General features: G+C 41.7%; 1 protein-coding gene across 25 annotated transcripts in view; it reads left to right on the top strand.

Moving 5' to 3' along the window:
* The window catches only part of LOC147033690 (NACHT, LRR and PYD domains-containing protein 12-like), a 1,146,930-nt gene that overhangs the window by 678,335 nt on the left and 449,717 nt on the right, over nucleotides 1-18,878 (top strand). For 19 of the 25 annotated variants that reach the window (XM_085871777.1, XM_085871800.1, XM_085871791.1 and 16 more), the window contains 2 exons: nucleotides 13,786-13,869; nucleotides 15,667-15,747. The exons of 1 other annotated variant lie outside the window; for it this stretch is intronic. In XM_085871777.1, the coding sequence (XP_085727903.1) occupies nucleotides 13,786-13,869; nucleotides 15,667-15,747 (165 nt within the window). The remainder of the gene's footprint in view (nucleotides 1-13,785; nucleotides 13,870-15,666; nucleotides 15,748-18,878) is intronic. 5 more of the 25 variants (XM_085871784.1, XM_085871794.1, XM_085871799.1 and 2 more) reach the window with 2 other exon arrangements.

Genomic DNA, 18,878 nt, shown 5'->3' on the forward strand with positions numbered 1-18,878 from the left:
ATTATAATAATAATTATTTATCTGATAATTATCAGACCACACAGTTTCTTGGCAGTTGATACAAAACGACTGTTTTAAAACTGTTGACCATGACAGCGTCATCTCATGGAATGCCTTTCATGCCTTTTGGTGGAGGAGACCACATCACAGACATTGATTGGGTATGGGCCATTCTTCCCAGAATCTCCAACAAAACCTGATGTCGTTTAAGCTTCAGTTGAATACTGTATCACAGTCACACAAGCACTCGGCCAACAGCATTGTGTACTGACGTGCGACCAAGCCATATACGAAATAAACCTCGGACTTCAAAAGAAGAAGCCAGATAAATATAAACATCTGATACTACGTATGGGGGGCTTCCATATAGCTAGTCACTTCCTCGGAGCTTTTGGAAAACTCTTTAAGTCCTCTGGTATTGAAACTCTCATTGTGGAAGCCAAGGTGTTTCTTGGTGGAACCATGAGCAAGCTCATGGCTGGCAAGGACTACTACAAGATGGTACGATTTCATACTCTGGTGATGTCTACTATGCTGAAGCTGTACTGGGAAGCTTTTGAATCATGGACTCTGGACGAACCTGGTGTTTATCTTGATGTGATGGCCTCACTCAACGCAGCGATTCGTAAGCTAGCAGAAGCAGTTGCCCATGAAGACACCACAGCCGCATTGCAGGCACAAGCCGACATGATCGCAGTGGCAGATGATGTTCAAAAGTTGTTGTCGGATTTTGAGAATACACTGTGCAACTCGCCTTCAGCCAAGCTTTGGATTATGTTCATCAACATGGTACTCCTCCTCAAACGGTATATAGCAGCAGAACGAAAAGGGTGCTGGGAGGACCATCTCACTGACCTCGAAAATATGCTACCTTACTTGGTTTACGCTGGTCACATTTTTTTTTCAAAAAACTTTATGAAATTAAATTTAATTGTATTCACTATTTTAGGGGAGGTAATCGGCCAACAAATACATACATATGTATATATATATATATATATATATATATATATATATATATATATATATATATATATATATATATATATATATATATATATATATATATATATATATATATATATATATATATATATATATATGTTAAATGAATATTAATTGACCCTACTGTATCTACTAGAAGTTATTTTGAGAGCACAAAATCAAGTTGAAGATGAATGAAAACATATTTACTGCTGATTCAGCTATTTTTGGGGGTCAATTTGCACTGAAACTTAATTTTTTCAACCTCTAATTGGTGAAATTTGACACATGTGACCTCAGCATATGAAAGACCATACCGACGTCCTTACTAGGGGTTGAAATCAACTGTCTAACTTGATATTTGAAGAACTTATGAAACGTTTTATGAAAAATTTGTGATACCGAAAATCGCACCCATTTTTTGGTGGGTGCGTATGTTCAAATACAATTTGTGAGATGTTCGCAATCGAGATGACCGAGCAGGCCTCTTGATTATTAATCCGAAGACACTAAACTAAAGAAAAAATGAGGCCTGCAAAGTATAGGAAGCGGTGTCTTGTAACTCCTAAAATTGCGGCCTTTCTGAGTTTGGATCCCTGACTATAATAATGTCCTTGAGGAAAGGGGAAAAGCGTGAAGCAATATCCTTGGAAAAGATCTTATAGTCCGTGCACTGTAACGACACCGGTCTCCACTGTGAAATGAGGAAAGGATCACTTTTCTTGGGAAGCAAGGTAAGTACTGCCCACCTGCAGATCAATGGGAGTTCATTGTTTTTGAGATTCTCCTGGAACACCGAGACCAGTTCGGGGCCAATTAGGACCAAGAAATATTCAAAAAATTCTGCTGGCAATCCGTCAATGCCAGAGATGATTTTCCTTTGCCAAGGCTCTTTAGCGTGATGTGGAGTTCCTCAAGAGAGTGGTTTCTCCCGGCTCTGCCTTTGTTCTGCAGTTAAGGTGGAAATACCATCAAACAAATGGGGGACATCATTGAAATCAACCTCAGTTGTCTTATACAGGTTGGAGAAAAAAAATTATCTTCCCTCTTGATTCCTTCAGGGTGAGTGATGACAGAGATGTCAGGGTGTTTTAGGATGGTAATTTGAGGGTGAGGAACCTTCGACTCAAAATGGAAGAAAAACCAGGTTGGTGTGTCCAGGAGGTTGAGATGTTGAAAATACAATCTTGTTAATGATCCTTGTGTTTGGTTCTCAATCATTGTGTGAAGGAATTCCTTCTTCTCCTTCAGTCTCAGTATTTGTTGGGGGGGGGGGAGGGGTAATTTTTCTGTTTTCTTTGGATCTGTAGAATTTCCTTTTCCAAAATGGCCTTTGTTTTACGTTCTTCTTGTGTTGCTAAGAAACAACACCTTGTGTTTACCTTTTTGGTGAAAGTCGCTTCATTGTTCCTTGGTATGATCCCAGCATAAACCCTGATTTATAAACTGATGTTTTGATTTACTAAAATAGACCAAACATCTTTAAACGTGGTGCGAAAAGAAGGGGTTTCTAAAATGGTGACATTTAGTTTCCAGAATGGATGATGATTCAAAGATAACTGTGGGTGGTAACTCACAGTAATCAAGTGGTGATCTGAAAAACCGGAGGGGGGAATTCCTGTGGTAGGGAAGAGATTGATAAAGGGTGAATTTACATCGATCCGTTGTAGCCGAGCTGAGGATACCTGGTTATTTGAAACCTGACACCAGGTAAATCGATGGGTCATGGGGTTTTGTTAACACCAGAGATCATGGAATCTAAAATATCTTATTACATTAGTTGGTAATTTCGCCGGTCTGGGATGGGGTTCCTACCATTCCTGTCCAGATTCGGTTGTTGAGTACAATTAAAATGACCCGCCATGATAACACACCTTTGTAAACACATTTCCCTAGTATAAGACCCAAACCTGGTGTGGAAGCGTTGTCGGTCCGTCCTGTTTTGAAAGAGTATAAAACGTTCAATAATGTAAAATTAATGTTATTAGTGGTAAACTTGATGGAGGTTAAGTGTCCTGGGATTATATCCTGCAAGGAAAGATCTGATGGATGGAAAAGGGGGTTCAACAGAAAATCAACCCCAGCAGGACGGGGATTGGAATCTCTGAAAAACTGATCGTTTTTATCATGGGGTTCCATTCTACACGGGATGATGGAGTGGTGTGGGTCTCTTGTAAGAAAAGTACATCTTGTTTCCTTTGTCGTGTGAGGTTAACCACTTGAAGTTTACACAGCTGACTAGCTCCACCATTGATATTTAAACTACCAAAGATCATTGTTTGAGTTCATCTCTTGTTTTCACAATGTCCTTCTTTAACCTGGTACACTGAGGTTCAGTGAAGTGGTGCTGGCTAGGCCGGTGGATCATGTTCCTCTCCGTGTTGATAAACCCGTGCAAGTCAGGAAAATGATCTTTGATATCGATTTGTCTTTTACTGAAAGTGTGGTTCAGGATTTACAAAATTTGGGTTGTTGATACGTTTGACTGGTTTGTTGTGTTGAAATCCTCCCTTTCATAAGATTCCCCTTCAGACATGTCGGAACCACAATCCGGGATACGAGACTGGTCGGAAATCTGATAAATGTGCTTCTATAAAATGCTTGAGTCACTTTTTGAGGAAAAGTTGACAAACCACTTTTATATCATAATTTGGGAATGCTGAGTCCATTTTTGCTGTCTTTCACACTCTCCTGTGACTCTAAATGCCTCAAAATGGCCAAAAACAAAATGGCTGCCAAATATGCTATTTTACTGTATTTTTTGCATTCCTCCCTAAATTGAACACAACGTTGAGTACTCTCCTTATTCAAAATGCATCATGATGTCCAAAGTTATACTCAAATATGCAAAATACTGTTATTAGTTTCTTAACATAGTTTCATGGTGTCCTCGTCCGGGAGCAGAGAGGGTTAACCCTGCATTGTTGTATTAAATTTTTTTACTGTTGATTTTGGTCGCCAAGGGTCTCTATTTTCAGAAACAGCTTGATGACATGTTGTCACACTTGAGCAATTTGAGAAATTCAATATGGTCGCCATTACCGATAAATGACCAAAACTCCCTAACTATTCACCCGAGGAAGGTGATTTTTGTCTCTATACCCTTGTTTTAGGGGTCAAGCTATCCATTAGAACTAAGTATTATGTTAATATCGCATTACATAATGGTAATATCCAAGTTGGCTGCCAAGATGGCCGCTGTAACACTAAAACTGGCATATCTCCTTAACTATTGACCCCAAATTAGTCATGAAGGTGTCTATCACTGGGTATTTTGGAGATACCTATCTGTATCAGATCAAAGTTCATATACTGATGATGTCATCTAGAAATCCAAGATGGTTGCCAGTTTACAAGCACTGGTATATCTTCTATACTATTCAATCTTGGGGAAAATATGAAAAGGTAAATAACCACAGATGTTATATTATAACAAATGTTCTTTAATTTTATATCTGAATTCTCACACAGACTACCAAAAGCATATTATACAATTCATATTTAAGGATGGCTACCACTTCACCAAATAATTTACACTGTTGTACATTGTGTTGCCCATGTGCATCGCAAAGACATGCAATCAACTATGATGTCGGGTTACAGCAACCCTGATTATAGCAGGCGCAAAATATTGTGCATTTCATGTTTGCATAGTTGCAACTACAAGCACGTGAACTGCATGGAGTAGTACTGTGGCATCCACATTTTATTAGACGTCGTACCATCTCTGGGGCTAGTTCGACTTCATCAGAGAGGGTGACTGGTTGAAGGGACTTGTTTTGGTCATCCTTTACCCAACCATATTCCGTTGAGTCCAACTCGGGTGGATTCTGCGCTTCCAGTGACTGCCATACCGAAGCCTGATGGCGAGCTCTTTTAACATTTTCCTTGAATGCCTCAGTTGTTGGTGGCAAGGTACACAACTTCGGTGTTGATGACCCTTTGCATGTTTTTGACAGCCATACCTTTAACCTTGTCTCTGACATTATACTACAGTTTGTTTGTCCATAGCACGCGGAAATGAAGGAGGTAGCCTGTTGAATAACAGATTCCATAGAATGCCCTGGTGCACCCAACAAGTTAAGTGAGTGCCCGATCGAAGTTTTTTGAGTGCAGTGGCCTTTCCAATATCAAAATAGGAGGCAATGGTGTCACAGCCAGAAAGTGCATGTGCCGGGAGTATTCCTTCGACTATCTCAGAATGCTTCTGCACAGTTTTGCCTATATCAACTATGTCTTCCTTTTTCACACGCCTCATGGTGTCTTCTTGGACTGTTTCACCACTGTTACTATCTGGTTGTGTGAGCAGCATGGCAAGGGAATGGGTGGATGACTTTCCGTTTGGAGACGATATGTCAGAATCAAAATTGTCTACAATAACCTGAACCAAGCTTGAACTTGAAGTTGATAGGCCTGGTAGTGAAGGTTCCATGGTTGTGGCTTTGGCAGCTGAATGTTTAAAACACCGTACTTCATCGTCGGTACATGTAACACCATGCTCTTGTAACACGTTGATGAGTTTTTTTTGATCTCCTCATCTTGATGCCAAGAGTTATTTGCAAACTAGTAGGCTGATTTTTCATCACCCCAGTTACCATTGAACCAATGAGAAGTGCAGGTGGTGCCCTATCTCGGTTAGGAGACAGCTTCCCTAAAAGTTTCATCAAAGTGTCACTCACAGTCTTTCTACATTCCTGTCGGTTAACCCAAGTATCATAACAATCTTTATCTAATGTTATTAGTTTGACCTCATGCCTGATGACTTTGCACAGTTTGTTGATTGTTACATCAATGTCATCGTCCTCGTCTTGAACCAATCGCATACATTTTGCAGCTATAGATCGCAAGCCAACAATGTCTGCTAACCCTGGAGACTTTAAAACCACCAACTCATCTCCGAAGCATTCACATCGGTTTGGGACAATTAAACGACGTGTCAGCCTGTCACCCACAAATTCTTTGTATGTTTCATGCAACTCAACTGAATTTGGGAAGCCGGACAAGTCATTGATCATTACAACAAGTGATTCAAAAGCACGATCAATGTTAACTTGGTTATCAGACTTGGTTGCAGCTGAAGCCACATTTTTTCCTGACAAAAAGCTATTTCGGCAATCCACATGACACCTTGCATCAGCTGCGTGAAGGTCACTTTAAGCGCTATCTACCCTTTGCCGCACAACGTCTGATAACTCGTCTTGACGCCATTTTCAGGCTTCAAGAATAGTTTGCTTGAGTGACTTCTTGCCACCTGCACCGCCTATTTCCCGACATGAATATGCTGGTCGCCAACGTTTTGGGTTTTTCGGATCTTCTTCAAACACACAAGTTTCACCACAAAACAAACAATGTTCTTTGAAGATAAATCCTGATAATGATGAACGTCTCGTGGTCTTTGGTGGAATGTAAGACGAAGCACTTTCTGGATTCTTCCTTTTGTGCCTTTCAACCTGGACGCTTGAAGTGTATGTTCAAGCACAGTTTCTGTGACATTTAAGTGTGCATTCAGGATTTTCACTAACTTTTTCTTCATGAAGTTCATGATACCTGTCCCTGTAGATTTCGCTATGCTTGATAAAGTTTTGAATTCTGACAGGACAAGTGTCTTTCAACGGTTCGGTCTTATTCTCACATCCAAATTTGGACCCGAAAAAGCACTGTTCTTCATTCATTTTTTACTCGTCATACAGGCAGCACCAGAAAAGACAATAGTGAAGTATTCGTGCCCATCTATTACAAAATGATATTAACATAATACTTAGTTCTGATGGATAGCTTAACCCCTAAAACCTAGGTATAGAGACAAAAATCACATTCCTAGGGTGAATAGTTAGGGAGTTATGGTCATTTATAGGTAATGGTGGCCATCTTGGATGCTATCTTGAATTTCTCAAATTGCTCAAGGGTGACAACATGTCATCAAGTAGTTTCTGAAAATAGAGACCCTTGGCTACCAAAATCAACAGTAAAAAAACTTAACACAACAAGGCAAGGTTAAGGTAAAAAATGGCAGTTGGCTCCCAGACTATCCATATTGAATTTCACGATGACTGTCATTGTTAATCGGTATATTGCCTACATAGGAAATATTTGTGGGCACATTCATATGACGACAAACAGTGAATTAGATTAGGTACAAGCATTTAAGCAGTGCTGGGGCTCGTGATTGCCAGTAAGAAATTCAAAGCATTTTCCACTGAAAACTGTTCTTTAATTGTCATGCTTGAATAGGTAATTAGATGATAAAATTGTCGACATTCACCATAATAACATATACCATCCCATTGAATGTCAAGAACTTACTGGTCGTACAGAATGCTACTTTATATAGATTTAACTGTTTTGTCCTGTATACCATCTATGAAATATTTAGTCATATATATAATACATGTGATGTTTTTTTTTTTTTTCGCGCTCGCGCTAAATAAACTCCAAACGAAGGTTCTGGAAGAACTGACAAACCTATCTAGTACAAAGTTTGGAGGTGTCACTGCTCCTGTTATAGTGTTCATGGATTTCAGGGTATCTTCTGCCAGAGCTGTGTCAACCTGTAGAACATTGTCATAGCCAATGATGTGACCAGCCCCTTTGATCTCGTGGCTTGGTGTAATGTTCATGCTCAGCCCACATGCTTGGGCGTCCAGCGTTTTCCAAACCAAGTCTTGTCCTATGCTCAGAATTATACCTTGAAGTTTTAATTCACCCAGGGATATTTCCTCCTCTTTGGTTTCTTCAGTTTTATCTTCGATATTTCCAACTTCATCCTCAGTTACACCAAGATCACCCTCGAGAAGACCCTGGCCATCAAAGAGCAAGTGAAGAAACATAAACAGATTCTCAGGAACACAGGATATTGCTTCATCCTCACTAATGTTGAAGCCTTCATATGGAGGTTGGGCCATTATTTCAGATCGCAGCTCAAACACAACATGTACCATTTCCAAAAACAGGTCATCCACTGGCTGATAAGCAGGCATGGTATGGGCATCCTCATCTTCAGCTATCAACTTTGAAATTGGGACATGTCCATATTTTGTTGGCACCAGCAATGTTTGTCTGTCTTCAACGGCTTGGTTGTACATTACGACGAACTCAAAGAAATTGCTTATATATGGTTTCAGCTTTTCCTTGAAAGATGACCTCGTACTAGTGAAACATGTGGGAACGTCAATATCAGCTGTTTCAGCCAAGTGACAATATCTTTTCCACACCTCAGATAACTCGAGAACTTGAGCTAGATTTGCTGCACCCTCCAGTTCTTCCATAAGCCATTGCATGGCAAGATCTGTTTTTTTGGTGTTTTCCTTTCTTCTGGATGTATTTCGGAGGAATTGTTTGGAGCAGTTAGCATGGTATTTGCCTTCAGAAGCTATAAGATCATTCCCACCAGATAAACGTATACTGGTAAGATGATCATAATGAGAAGCTTCAAGGATCTGCTGGCTCATCTTCAGTGTGGTCACAGATGACAATTTGGCCTCAGTGCTGCCATCCTGACAGAACACACAGGCCTCCCAATCAACAGGCTGTATGGAGCTTCGAAGTCGAGAGGATAGTCTAGAGCAGTGGTTCTCAAACTTTTTTTGACTACCGTCCCCTTCTGCCCTCTTGGACCGGCCCAATGCCCCCTTGTCCTATTGTTCGTGGTCGGACACCCAGTGGGCAATAGGATAGTACAAATTTATGTAGATAGGAAGCAAAAACAACAGAAGTCGAATATTTTCTGAATAATATTTTACTTTATTTTACTTTATTTTACTTTACTTTTCCTTTACTTTTCTATTTTTATTTTGCACTACCTACAATGTTTCAGCAGAACAGGTCCAGGTGAGGCAAACTGGGAATCTGTTATCACAGGCCCAAATACCGTTAGTGTGAAGGGTGGGCCTGGTGACTCGCTGCGAGATTACGAACGTCTGGCTCCATCTCAGTGAGGAAGAGATGCAGATCGCCCCTCTTGGTAATGTCAAGGCGTTTTCGATACTTGGTCAGCAGCACCATCACGGCGCTGAACCCTCTTTTAACGAGGCTTGATGTGGGGAACGCCATCAGCAGCAGTTCTGCCTCTTCCACATTGCGGGGTATTCGCCCCGCTCCAGAATCCAGAATTTGCCGTATTCATGCTGCGAGAATCTTGCCTTCGCCTCATCATCATTCCACAAGTTGATAATTTTGTCCTGTAATTCGTGCTTCACATCTCGAATATCATATTTGAATGGGTTGATCACCCATGCTGGCACCACACAAGCATGTCTAGCATGTCTGTGAAACGCTGCTCCATATCTCCACGAATCTTCTCAAGGTGATTGCAATAAACGAGCAGCTCTTCATCAGAAACAGCAGTTTCCTTTGCCCACCGGGGAAAGTGGTACATGTCTCTGCGGCCGAGGGTTTCCCTGTGCAAAGTCGCCTTGGTTACGAACGCCCCGATCACTTTCTTTGCTTTAGTCAGCGTCATATGGTCACCCTGGAGTTGTTTGTTGTCATCATTCAGTATACTGAATATGTCTGCGAGGTAAGCCACATCATGCTCAATCACAATCACTTTCTCCGATAACTCTGTATCAATTTCCGACAGAAACTCGACCACTGTCGAGAAGAGATGGAAACGGGTCAAACAAGTGTCTTTGGCCAACCATCGAACTTCGGTATGGAACAAGAGCCTCTCGAATGGTTCATCATTCTCCTGGCAAAGCTGACGAAACAGCCGATCATGCAGAGACAACACCTTGATTTTATTCACTGCTTTGATTACGATTTGGAGTGATGTATGAAGTCTGGTGCTGAGAGCTTTTGCTGCAAGATGCTGGTGGTGCACGACACAGTGAATGGCGGACACAGACGGAACCTGGTTCTACAGAAGCGCAATAAAACCACACTGGCGGCCAACCATCGCTGGTGCCCCGTCCATCGCGCAAGCGAGAATGTTCTCCATCGGTATGTTCTTATCGGTAAAGTACTTCTCCAACGTTTGGAAGATGGAAGAACCCTTCGTATCGGTCTGGAGAGAGCGGGCAAACAACAATTCTTCCACCATTTCCTGATCACGGATGAAGCAATCGTAGCAGAGTAACAGAGCTTAACTGTCACACAAAGTGGACTCATCCAGCTGGATGGCGAAGTGCGTGCTTCTCAGCTCACAACACAGCTTATCTTCTGCATCTGATGACATTTCATCAATCCTCCTGGCCACGGAATCATTGCTGAGCACAATCGACGAGATTACTGGATACAGATCCTGGCCCATAACAGTTTTTATCTCTTCCCCAACAGCCGGTTTGATCAACTGTTCGCCGATTGAATACGGTTTTCCAGATCTGGCGATGAGCAACGACAGCTTATGCGACGCTTCCAGTCCTTTATCCACGAGCTTTTGGCTGGCTTTGAACATTGTCGTTACCCTGGATCGCTTCTCAAATTTCTCTTTCAGCGATTGGAAATAGCTGACCTCTGCGCGAGCCTCATCACTGTGCTTTTTACTCAGGTGCTCGCTCAGCCAAGATGGTTTCATTGCTTCATTTCATTGCTTCATCCCATCATTATATAATTGTTTATGTGGAGGGACTGGGTTATAATTTCATAATTATACGAGAATGGGCACTCAGTAGAGCGCATACCTTCACCAACGCTAAATTTCCCCCCCCCCCCCAGAAACCGTTGATTGTGAGGGTATTTAATCCCATACCACATCTGCCATCTCATATGTATTATGATGGCTTGACCGGATAAGAATTCGGACAAGAATTGACCGTGTTATGACTAAAACCGCACATTTTGCAATGTCGTGACCCCCCCTGACCTTTGACTCCCAACCGTTAATCAGGGTTATTACGTCATTGTGTAATTTCACATATCACAAGATGGGGCATTGAATTCTGAACATTTCGGCATTAGTTGCATGCAAGTTGGATACAAATTGACCGCGCAATGGTAAAAAGACGATTTTGACCTTTTCATGACCTTGACATTGACCTTTGACCCAATCGCTCCCAAAATCTAATCAAATTCAACTTAATCAAAATCTAATCAAAATCTAATCAACTTTTAAAAACCACAGTTTGCCATGGATGTTCGCTTTCCATCAACCATTCTTTTTTTCCAACTTCAGTTCCAACTCACCCCCTCACCCCTCACTCTCACTCTCAAAGCAACCATCCCACTCTTCTCCCTCCAAGCCTCCCTCTCACCTCTCTCAAAAATTCCCCTCACCTTTCTCCCACCTTTCATCCCCCTCACTCATCCTTCTCAAAGTTGCCCCCCCCCTCACCCACCAAGCTGCCTCCCTCCCCTCCCCTCTCACCTCCATCTCTTCACTCCGCCACCTCAAATCGTCAACTGCCATCTTCCTTGTCTCTTGTCCCCCCTCTCCCCCAGCACCACAGAGCCTTTTCTCCTCCTCATTCGGTCCCTCCCCTCGCTATTCTGCAATACCCCACACTCTTTCAACAACCCTCCTTCCCTCCCCCCTCGTCCCTTGTCCTACCCTCCCCCTCCCCCTCCCCCTCCACCTCCTGCACCCAAAGCCTCCTCCCCTACCTCTTCATTAAAAGTGTGGACCTCAAATATCCAGGGCCTTCGCTCAAACCTTTCAGATCTTTCCATACAGGTTGCCACTGACAAACCAGACATTATCTGCCTATCCTGCCTATCCTGGGAAAGTCACATTTCCAACCTCGCCTCAAAAGCCAGTCGCCGACTGGGAATCCTCCGTCGTGCAAAGTCCTTCCTCGGCCCACCTGAGCTCCTGACCACTTACAAAGCTTTTGTCCGTAGCCTGATGGAGTACTGCTCTCCCCTCTGGGCTGGTGCTCCTGCCTCCCACCTTTCTCGGCTTCACGCTGTCGAAACCAGGGCATTTAAGATCATCGGCATCTCCCGCAATGAAGCTGAGTCTTTGGGCCTCTCACTCAATCACCGCAGGTTGGTCGGTGGTCTTTCTGTCTTCTACCGACTCCTCTCCAGCCTTGCCCCCCTGCTCTCTCTGCGATTTGTCCCCAGCACATTTCCACAGGGCGCTCAAGGTCCGCCAACAACCCCCTTCTGGTAAAACTACCAAAATCACGAATCACTGGTCATCTTCACTCTTTCATTCCTCTCTTTTCCCGCCTTTGGAATAAACTTCCTCACTCTATTCTTTCCCATTCTTCCCTCCAGGCTTTCAAAACAGCTGTTCACCACCACCTCTTATCTTCCCCCATCCAAATCCTCGATCTTTTCTACCCCCGATAATCCACCCAAGCCCACTTCCTTCAATTCCCCTGCTTTCCTTCCTGAAAGTCCCTGTAATGTCCATATTCTCTTCGCCATGTTCCCCGTCCCATCCCCATCCCTCTCATTTCCACAGTTCACCTAATGTGTCTGTTCCCCACTGTTTTGTCCCTCCACTCCCGCCCCTCTTGTCTCATGCCTCCTTGCTGTGAGTTGTGTGTTAGCTCTCATACGAGCCTCGACCAAGGTATACAAAAAAAAAAAATGGTCCTCAGATAATAACCAATCATCCCACCAAATTTGCTGCGATTCAGTTCAATACTTTTGGAGGTATGCGAATAACAAACAAACAAACAAACAAACGCACATATTCACAAATAAATAAATAATACACAGCGATCAAAACATAACCTTCGCAACAAAGTTTATGTGGTGGGATAGGGTTATAATCCCATCATTATATTATTGTTTATGTGGAGGGATAGGGTTATAATCCCATAATTATATTATTGTTTATGTGGTGGGATAGGGTTATAATCCCATCATTATATTATTGTTTATGTGGTGGGATAGGGTTATAATCCCATCATTATATTATTATTTATGTGGAGGGATAGGGTTATAATCCCATCATTATATTATTGTTTATGTGGAGGGATAGGGTTATAATCCCATCATTATATTATTGTTTATGTGGAGGGATAGGGTTATAATCCCATAATTATATAATTGTTTATGTAGAAGGACTGGATTATAATCCCATCATTATATCATTGTTTATGTGGAGGGATAGGGTTATAATCCCATCATTATATTATTGTTTATGTGGAGGGATAGGGTTATAATCCCATCATTATATTATTGTTTATGTGGAGGGATAGGGTTATAATCCCATCATTATATTATTGTTTATGTGGAGGGATAGGGTTATAATCCCATCATTATATTATTGTTTATGTGGAGGTACTGCGTTATAATCCCATCATTATATAATTGTTTCTGTAGAGGGACTGGGTTATAATCCCATAATTATATAATTGTTTACGTAGAAGGCCTGGATTATAATCCCATAATTATATAATTGTTTATGTAGAAGGACTGGATTATAATCCCATCATTATATAATTGTTTATGTGGAGGGATAGGGTTATAATCCCATCATTATATTATTGTTTATGTGGAGGGATAGGGTTATAATCCCATCATTATATTATTGTTTATGTGGAGGGATAGGGTTATAATCCCATCATTATATTATTGTTTATGTGGAGGGATAGGGTTATAATCCCATCATTATATTATTGTTTATGTGGAGGGATAGGGTTATAATCCCATCATTATATTATTGTTTATGTGGAGGGATTGGATTATAATCCCATCATTATATAATGGTTTCTGTAGAGGGACTGAGTTATAATCCCATAATTATATAATTGTTTATGTAGAAGGACTGGATTATAATCCCATCATTATCTGGTGTTGATATGATTTATAAACATAACTATTTAAATGGTGAAAGTATTCCCAAGGTTCTCCATGTTGTTAACAGAATGATAATCTCAGGGTTTTTCTCTTTCCCTCCTTTACCATCAGTTTGAGTGAGAATCCCATCGGTGATGAGGGACTGGAGAGGTTGATGGAGGGTCTGATATCACAAACAAAGTTACGAACCCTCAGGTGAGTGGGAAGGGGATTTTGGGGGGGAAATAAAAACATCGTGACGTCATAATCCCTGATCGTGTCCCTGACGTTCTCCAGGTGAACCGTGACCTCCATTATTAACCTTTGGTTGAACTTTGTACTTCACTTGTGTTCAGAGAGGGGAATGGAAGGGACAACTGGTTCTGTGTGGGGATCATTGGGGTGAATGAAGAGGGAATGAGGAACAATGATTGATACACCACTCGGATGAATGAAAAATGGCTTTACATAAATCATTCTGAACATTCATCGTTTCATTCTCTTGTGGTGAAGGTTCGTAAATGAAAAAGGGAACGAAGAATGTTCTCTGAGATCACGTGATCGATATGTTTGTGGACCTCAGTAAATGAGGGTTAAAGTGAAGAGAGAAGTTGTAACGTTGAAAAAGAAGAAGAAAACATCAAGGTGAACCTGAACTCTCAACGTGACATTTGTGGATCAGTTTGGGTCCAAACCCCTAATGATCCATTTACACCATTTAAACACCAATGTTGGACCCGTGGTGTCGAACTCAGGTGATCGTACCACGTGGTGCCGATGGTGCACCTTCAGAGAGGGGAGGGGGGGCTGTAATGGGAGGGTTTTGGGGGGAATTGATCTTTTTTTTTAAAACGAGAAATCTTAGAATGAAGAGATCGTTTGGACCGTCATGTCTGTGTCACACCCTCAACGTTTTTTTAACAACCTGAACCATCCACCTGCGCCCAGGTATCACCATGAACATGTAAAACAAACAAAGGTGTGTCACCACGCTGCACAGGTGGAAAACACAGCGGACCTTGCGGTGATACGTGTGGTTACAGACTGAGTGCCTCAACAACAATAACCACAATATGTTTGATGAAGAAGAATCTGATGAAGATGAAGGTCACGGATATAAATAAACATCATGATGGAGGGGATTCGGGTACAAACTGTGATTTCGTTTCCTCCACAAACACACACACAGGGTTATACAAACCAAATAACACCAAACATGACTTACTATATATTATGGGTCATCAAAATCATGATAATAATAATAATAATAATAATAATAATAATAATAATAGTCATCGTGGTGTCGGAATTTTTCCACATTTTGTGGCCATGGAATGAAAAAAGGCAGAGGGGGTCGAAGGAGAGTGAAGGGGGCAGGGGGATTAGGGGTGGTGGGGGGGTTGTTGGGGGTAGGGTTGTGGAGGGTATTTTACATTGTTGTTTCCAATGTTTGATTGTTTATGATATTTCACGAGTGTTTGATGTTGTTATATTCGGTAATAATAGAGGATTGTTCACCTGTATGAACCGTCTATATGGAACACACCTGGTTCGTTGGATCAAACAAGGAAATCAATCACTGATGTGGATTCCTGGATTACTCTCCCTCCCTCAATGATTGAAAGTGAATTTATCCAGTTTTCCACCTCATTCGCTTCTTCAACAAACATTCAAACTTCTCACAAACAAACCAAGTGAGCAGAACGAACCTCGTCCACACCATTCCGTCCCCATTCCCCCCTCCCCCGTTAATATAACTCGAACCTGTTCATTTAGATGTTTTATTTATTTATTTCTCTTTTGTACAAACTTGTTCCCAAATCCAGGGGACGATGTCTCACGGAAATGTGGTTTGTACTATTATCGGTCACGTGACCTTAAAACCTGTTTATTTTCAGGTTATTTAATTATCTCTTAACCTGTAACAAAGATCCTTCTAATAGAACGAGTTTATCTAGAACTTTCCACTGATGTTTGTTTGTTTCACTCCTTGGAGTTTTTATCTCTTCACAGGTTAATGAAATGTAACCTGAGTACCAAGTCTGGGCCCATCCTGAGGGACCTGAAGATCATCAACAACTTGGAGATTCTTGGGTGAGTCCTGAACTGTTATTGAGGTTTTTGTTCTTCTTCTTTTTGTTCTGTTTCCCTGAACACGGATTAGTGAATTCCCATCACAGGTTTATAAATAAACTCCATGTTTAATTTCCTGTAAACTCCCTTTTCCTCGTGCTCTGTTCGCGCGTTTTTGGAGTAGTGCGGCCTGTCATTTACACCACTCTCTAATTTACCTTCACGAGTGTTTGTAATTACACGATTCGAGTGTGTGAGTGATGCTGTGATTTAATTTACACTCTGAACACCATGAACACGTGATCGTTATAAGAGATGATGTGGGATACATAGATTTCCTCCCTCCTCCTCGTTTTCCCGCCTTCCCGTCCCTCAGTTCCTGAAACCCTCCATGTTCGGTTCGTCCGTTTGGTCACGTGTTCACCATTTTGTGTGTGAATTGTTCCTCTGTAATAAGTGAACCCTTTGTAATCATCACTGGAAAGGGTCCGTGGTGTAGTGAGGTTGGTAGTGTGAACACAAGACAGAGGAAGGTCATCAGTGTTGAAGTAAAAATGGATGTTTTCGGACGGGATGAAAGAGATGATCGTACAGCTGATAGGAAGGTGAAGTGAAGACGTTTAACGTTAGTTGTTGGTGGTTTTGGAACTTCCGGAAGAGCTACAACTACCACAACATCAGAATGACCGGAGAGGATGCTGCTGCCCACACCAAGACCGCCGACAAGGTTCCATGATGGAGGAAGAGGAATATTCACCAAAACAAATGTTCAACTTTGATGAGACGGGTCTGTTTTGGAAGAGGACGTCACGTGGGAGGTACATTTCTCGTGAGGAGAAGATCACACCTGGGGGGGTTAAAGGAGAGAAAGATCACTTCACGCTGATGTTGGGAGGAGATGCTGAAGGTGATTGTACATTGAAACCGTTCATGGTTTACCATTCAGAAAATCCCAGGGATATGAAGGGATATGTTAAAAATGTCTGCCTGTCCATCGGTATTCAAATACCAAGGGCTGGATAACAGGTATTTCGTGTGTAACAGGATTAAGTGGAGCTCGACCAAATCACGACAGGGACGGGAAATGGCGGGCCAGGAACTACTTTATTCCACTCTACATATCAATACGCAAGGCTGTAAATCCACCACAACAAGTAAAATGTTTTGTGAATATTTTATCTCCCAGTTTCTTACCGAGTTGAAGGAATATTGTGAGAAGGAGAATTTGAGTTTTATAATTCTCATCCTCCTCGATAATGTCCGAACTCATCCAACATCCATCCAGGACCAAACATGGAGATGTGTTTCTTCCACCCAACCACGACATCTCAAAATGAACCCATGGACCAGGGAGTGATTGATACATTCAAGGCGTGTTATCTCCCGATAACATTTATAAACCTGGTGAAATCAACTTATAATAATCAGATGATTGTAAAGGAATTCTGGAAGGTCTTCACCACAAGGGATGTTATTTGTAATGTTGAGGAGTCTTGGAGGGAAATCACCCGTTCCTCCATGAATGGAGTATGGGGGAAAGTTTCCCCTCAATGTGTTCACGGCTTCAATGGTTTCAATGTGAATAATAATTTGTCCAAAGCACGATGTCACATCGTCAAAATGGCCAACACTGTCGGTTTTGATGAGGTGGACGAGTGTGATGTGGAGGACTTGCTGGACTCGTACCAGGAAGAGCTCTCAACATCACTATCTTCGTCAAGGTCACGTGACACAGATGATCCCCCTCCTCTATAACACCTCCACCTCCTTCACCTCATCACTTCCACAAATAACACATCAACAGCAGCAGGTAATGTAGTGTTAACATCCCCTTTATTTAATTTTTCTGTTTTTAGTTATTTATTAAATACAACAGTACACAGTGGTGTTTACACAATGTTTCATTATTTATATCTTAAACATCACAATTTAAATAAAATAATCCACTGTAACAATAACAATGAGAACTGACACAGCACTCCCCCGAACCTTCACCTGTTACATGATTTATTTTGGGGAAATTAGTTTAAATTTACGTTTTTCATTTACACGACCATCTTCACGAACACACCTGTGGTGTAAATCTAGAGGTTCCTGTAATAAGTTCAACATTTCATGGAAACAAATCAAACACTTCCTGTATTCATATAATTATAATAATTATAATTATAAATATGGTGAGGGTGATGTTGGAACATCGAGGTGTGTTAACCACCGTGGGAAGACAATTTAATGAACATGAGAAAACAATTTAACCACCATGGGAAAACAATATAACCGCCGTGGAAAAACAATTTAACCAACATGAGAAATCAATTTAACCAACATGGAAAAACAATTTAACCACCGTGGGAAAACGCTTTTACCACCGTGAGAAAACAATTTAACCACCGTGGGGAAACGATTTAACCACCGTGGGAAAAACCTTCTGAAGTCAGTGGAATGTGTCGTTTTGATCATTCAACTATCCTCCAGAATAAAAGAGGGGTGAATGTCCAAAACGTCAGTTTGTCTTTTCTTCTCCCCTTTGGTTAACAAACCTCGAGTAACGTTCTGTTCATTCCGTTTTTCATTTTGATTATGACGTAATTTTGATAAATAAATCAAATGTATTCATCAATTTCCTTCAGCCTGGTGTTGGCGCAGTGGTTAGTGCAGCGGCTTGGGATCCAAAAGGTCCTGAGTTCAAGCCCCGTTGGGCCACTGAATTAATACACCAGGGGGTTGACTCAGCCTGTCATCCTTCCGAGGTTGGCGAAATGAGTACCAGTATACTGGGCCGGTGTATACCCCGGTTAAAATAGGTGTACCATATCCCTGTGTCGTAAGAGGCGACCAGGGTTGTGTCAGGAAGGGCATCCGGTGTAAAACATGTGCCAAATCACTATGCAGATCATCCCGATGATTCGCTGTGGCGACCCCTAACGGGAGCAGCCGAAAGAAGAAGAAGAAGTATTCATCAATTTCCTTCATTCACACTTTTATTTTATTCCGAGCAGAGCCAACCCGTCGCTTCGCTGACGGACCAATTAGTCATCGTGTTTGCCGTGACGGACCAAATATTAATCATATTTGCTGTGATGGACCAAGTGGTCATCTTCTTTGCCGTGTCGGACCGATTAGTCAGATTTGCCGTGACGGACCAATTCATC

The sequence above is a fragment of the Eptatretus burgeri genome, chromosome 2, assembly GCF_056783735.1.
Source record: "Eptatretus burgeri isolate ZD-2024b chromosome 2, Ebu_testis_v1, whole genome shotgun sequence".
Classification (NCBI taxonomy): Eukaryota; Metazoa; Chordata; class Myxini; order Myxiniformes; family Myxinidae; genus Eptatretus; species Eptatretus burgeri.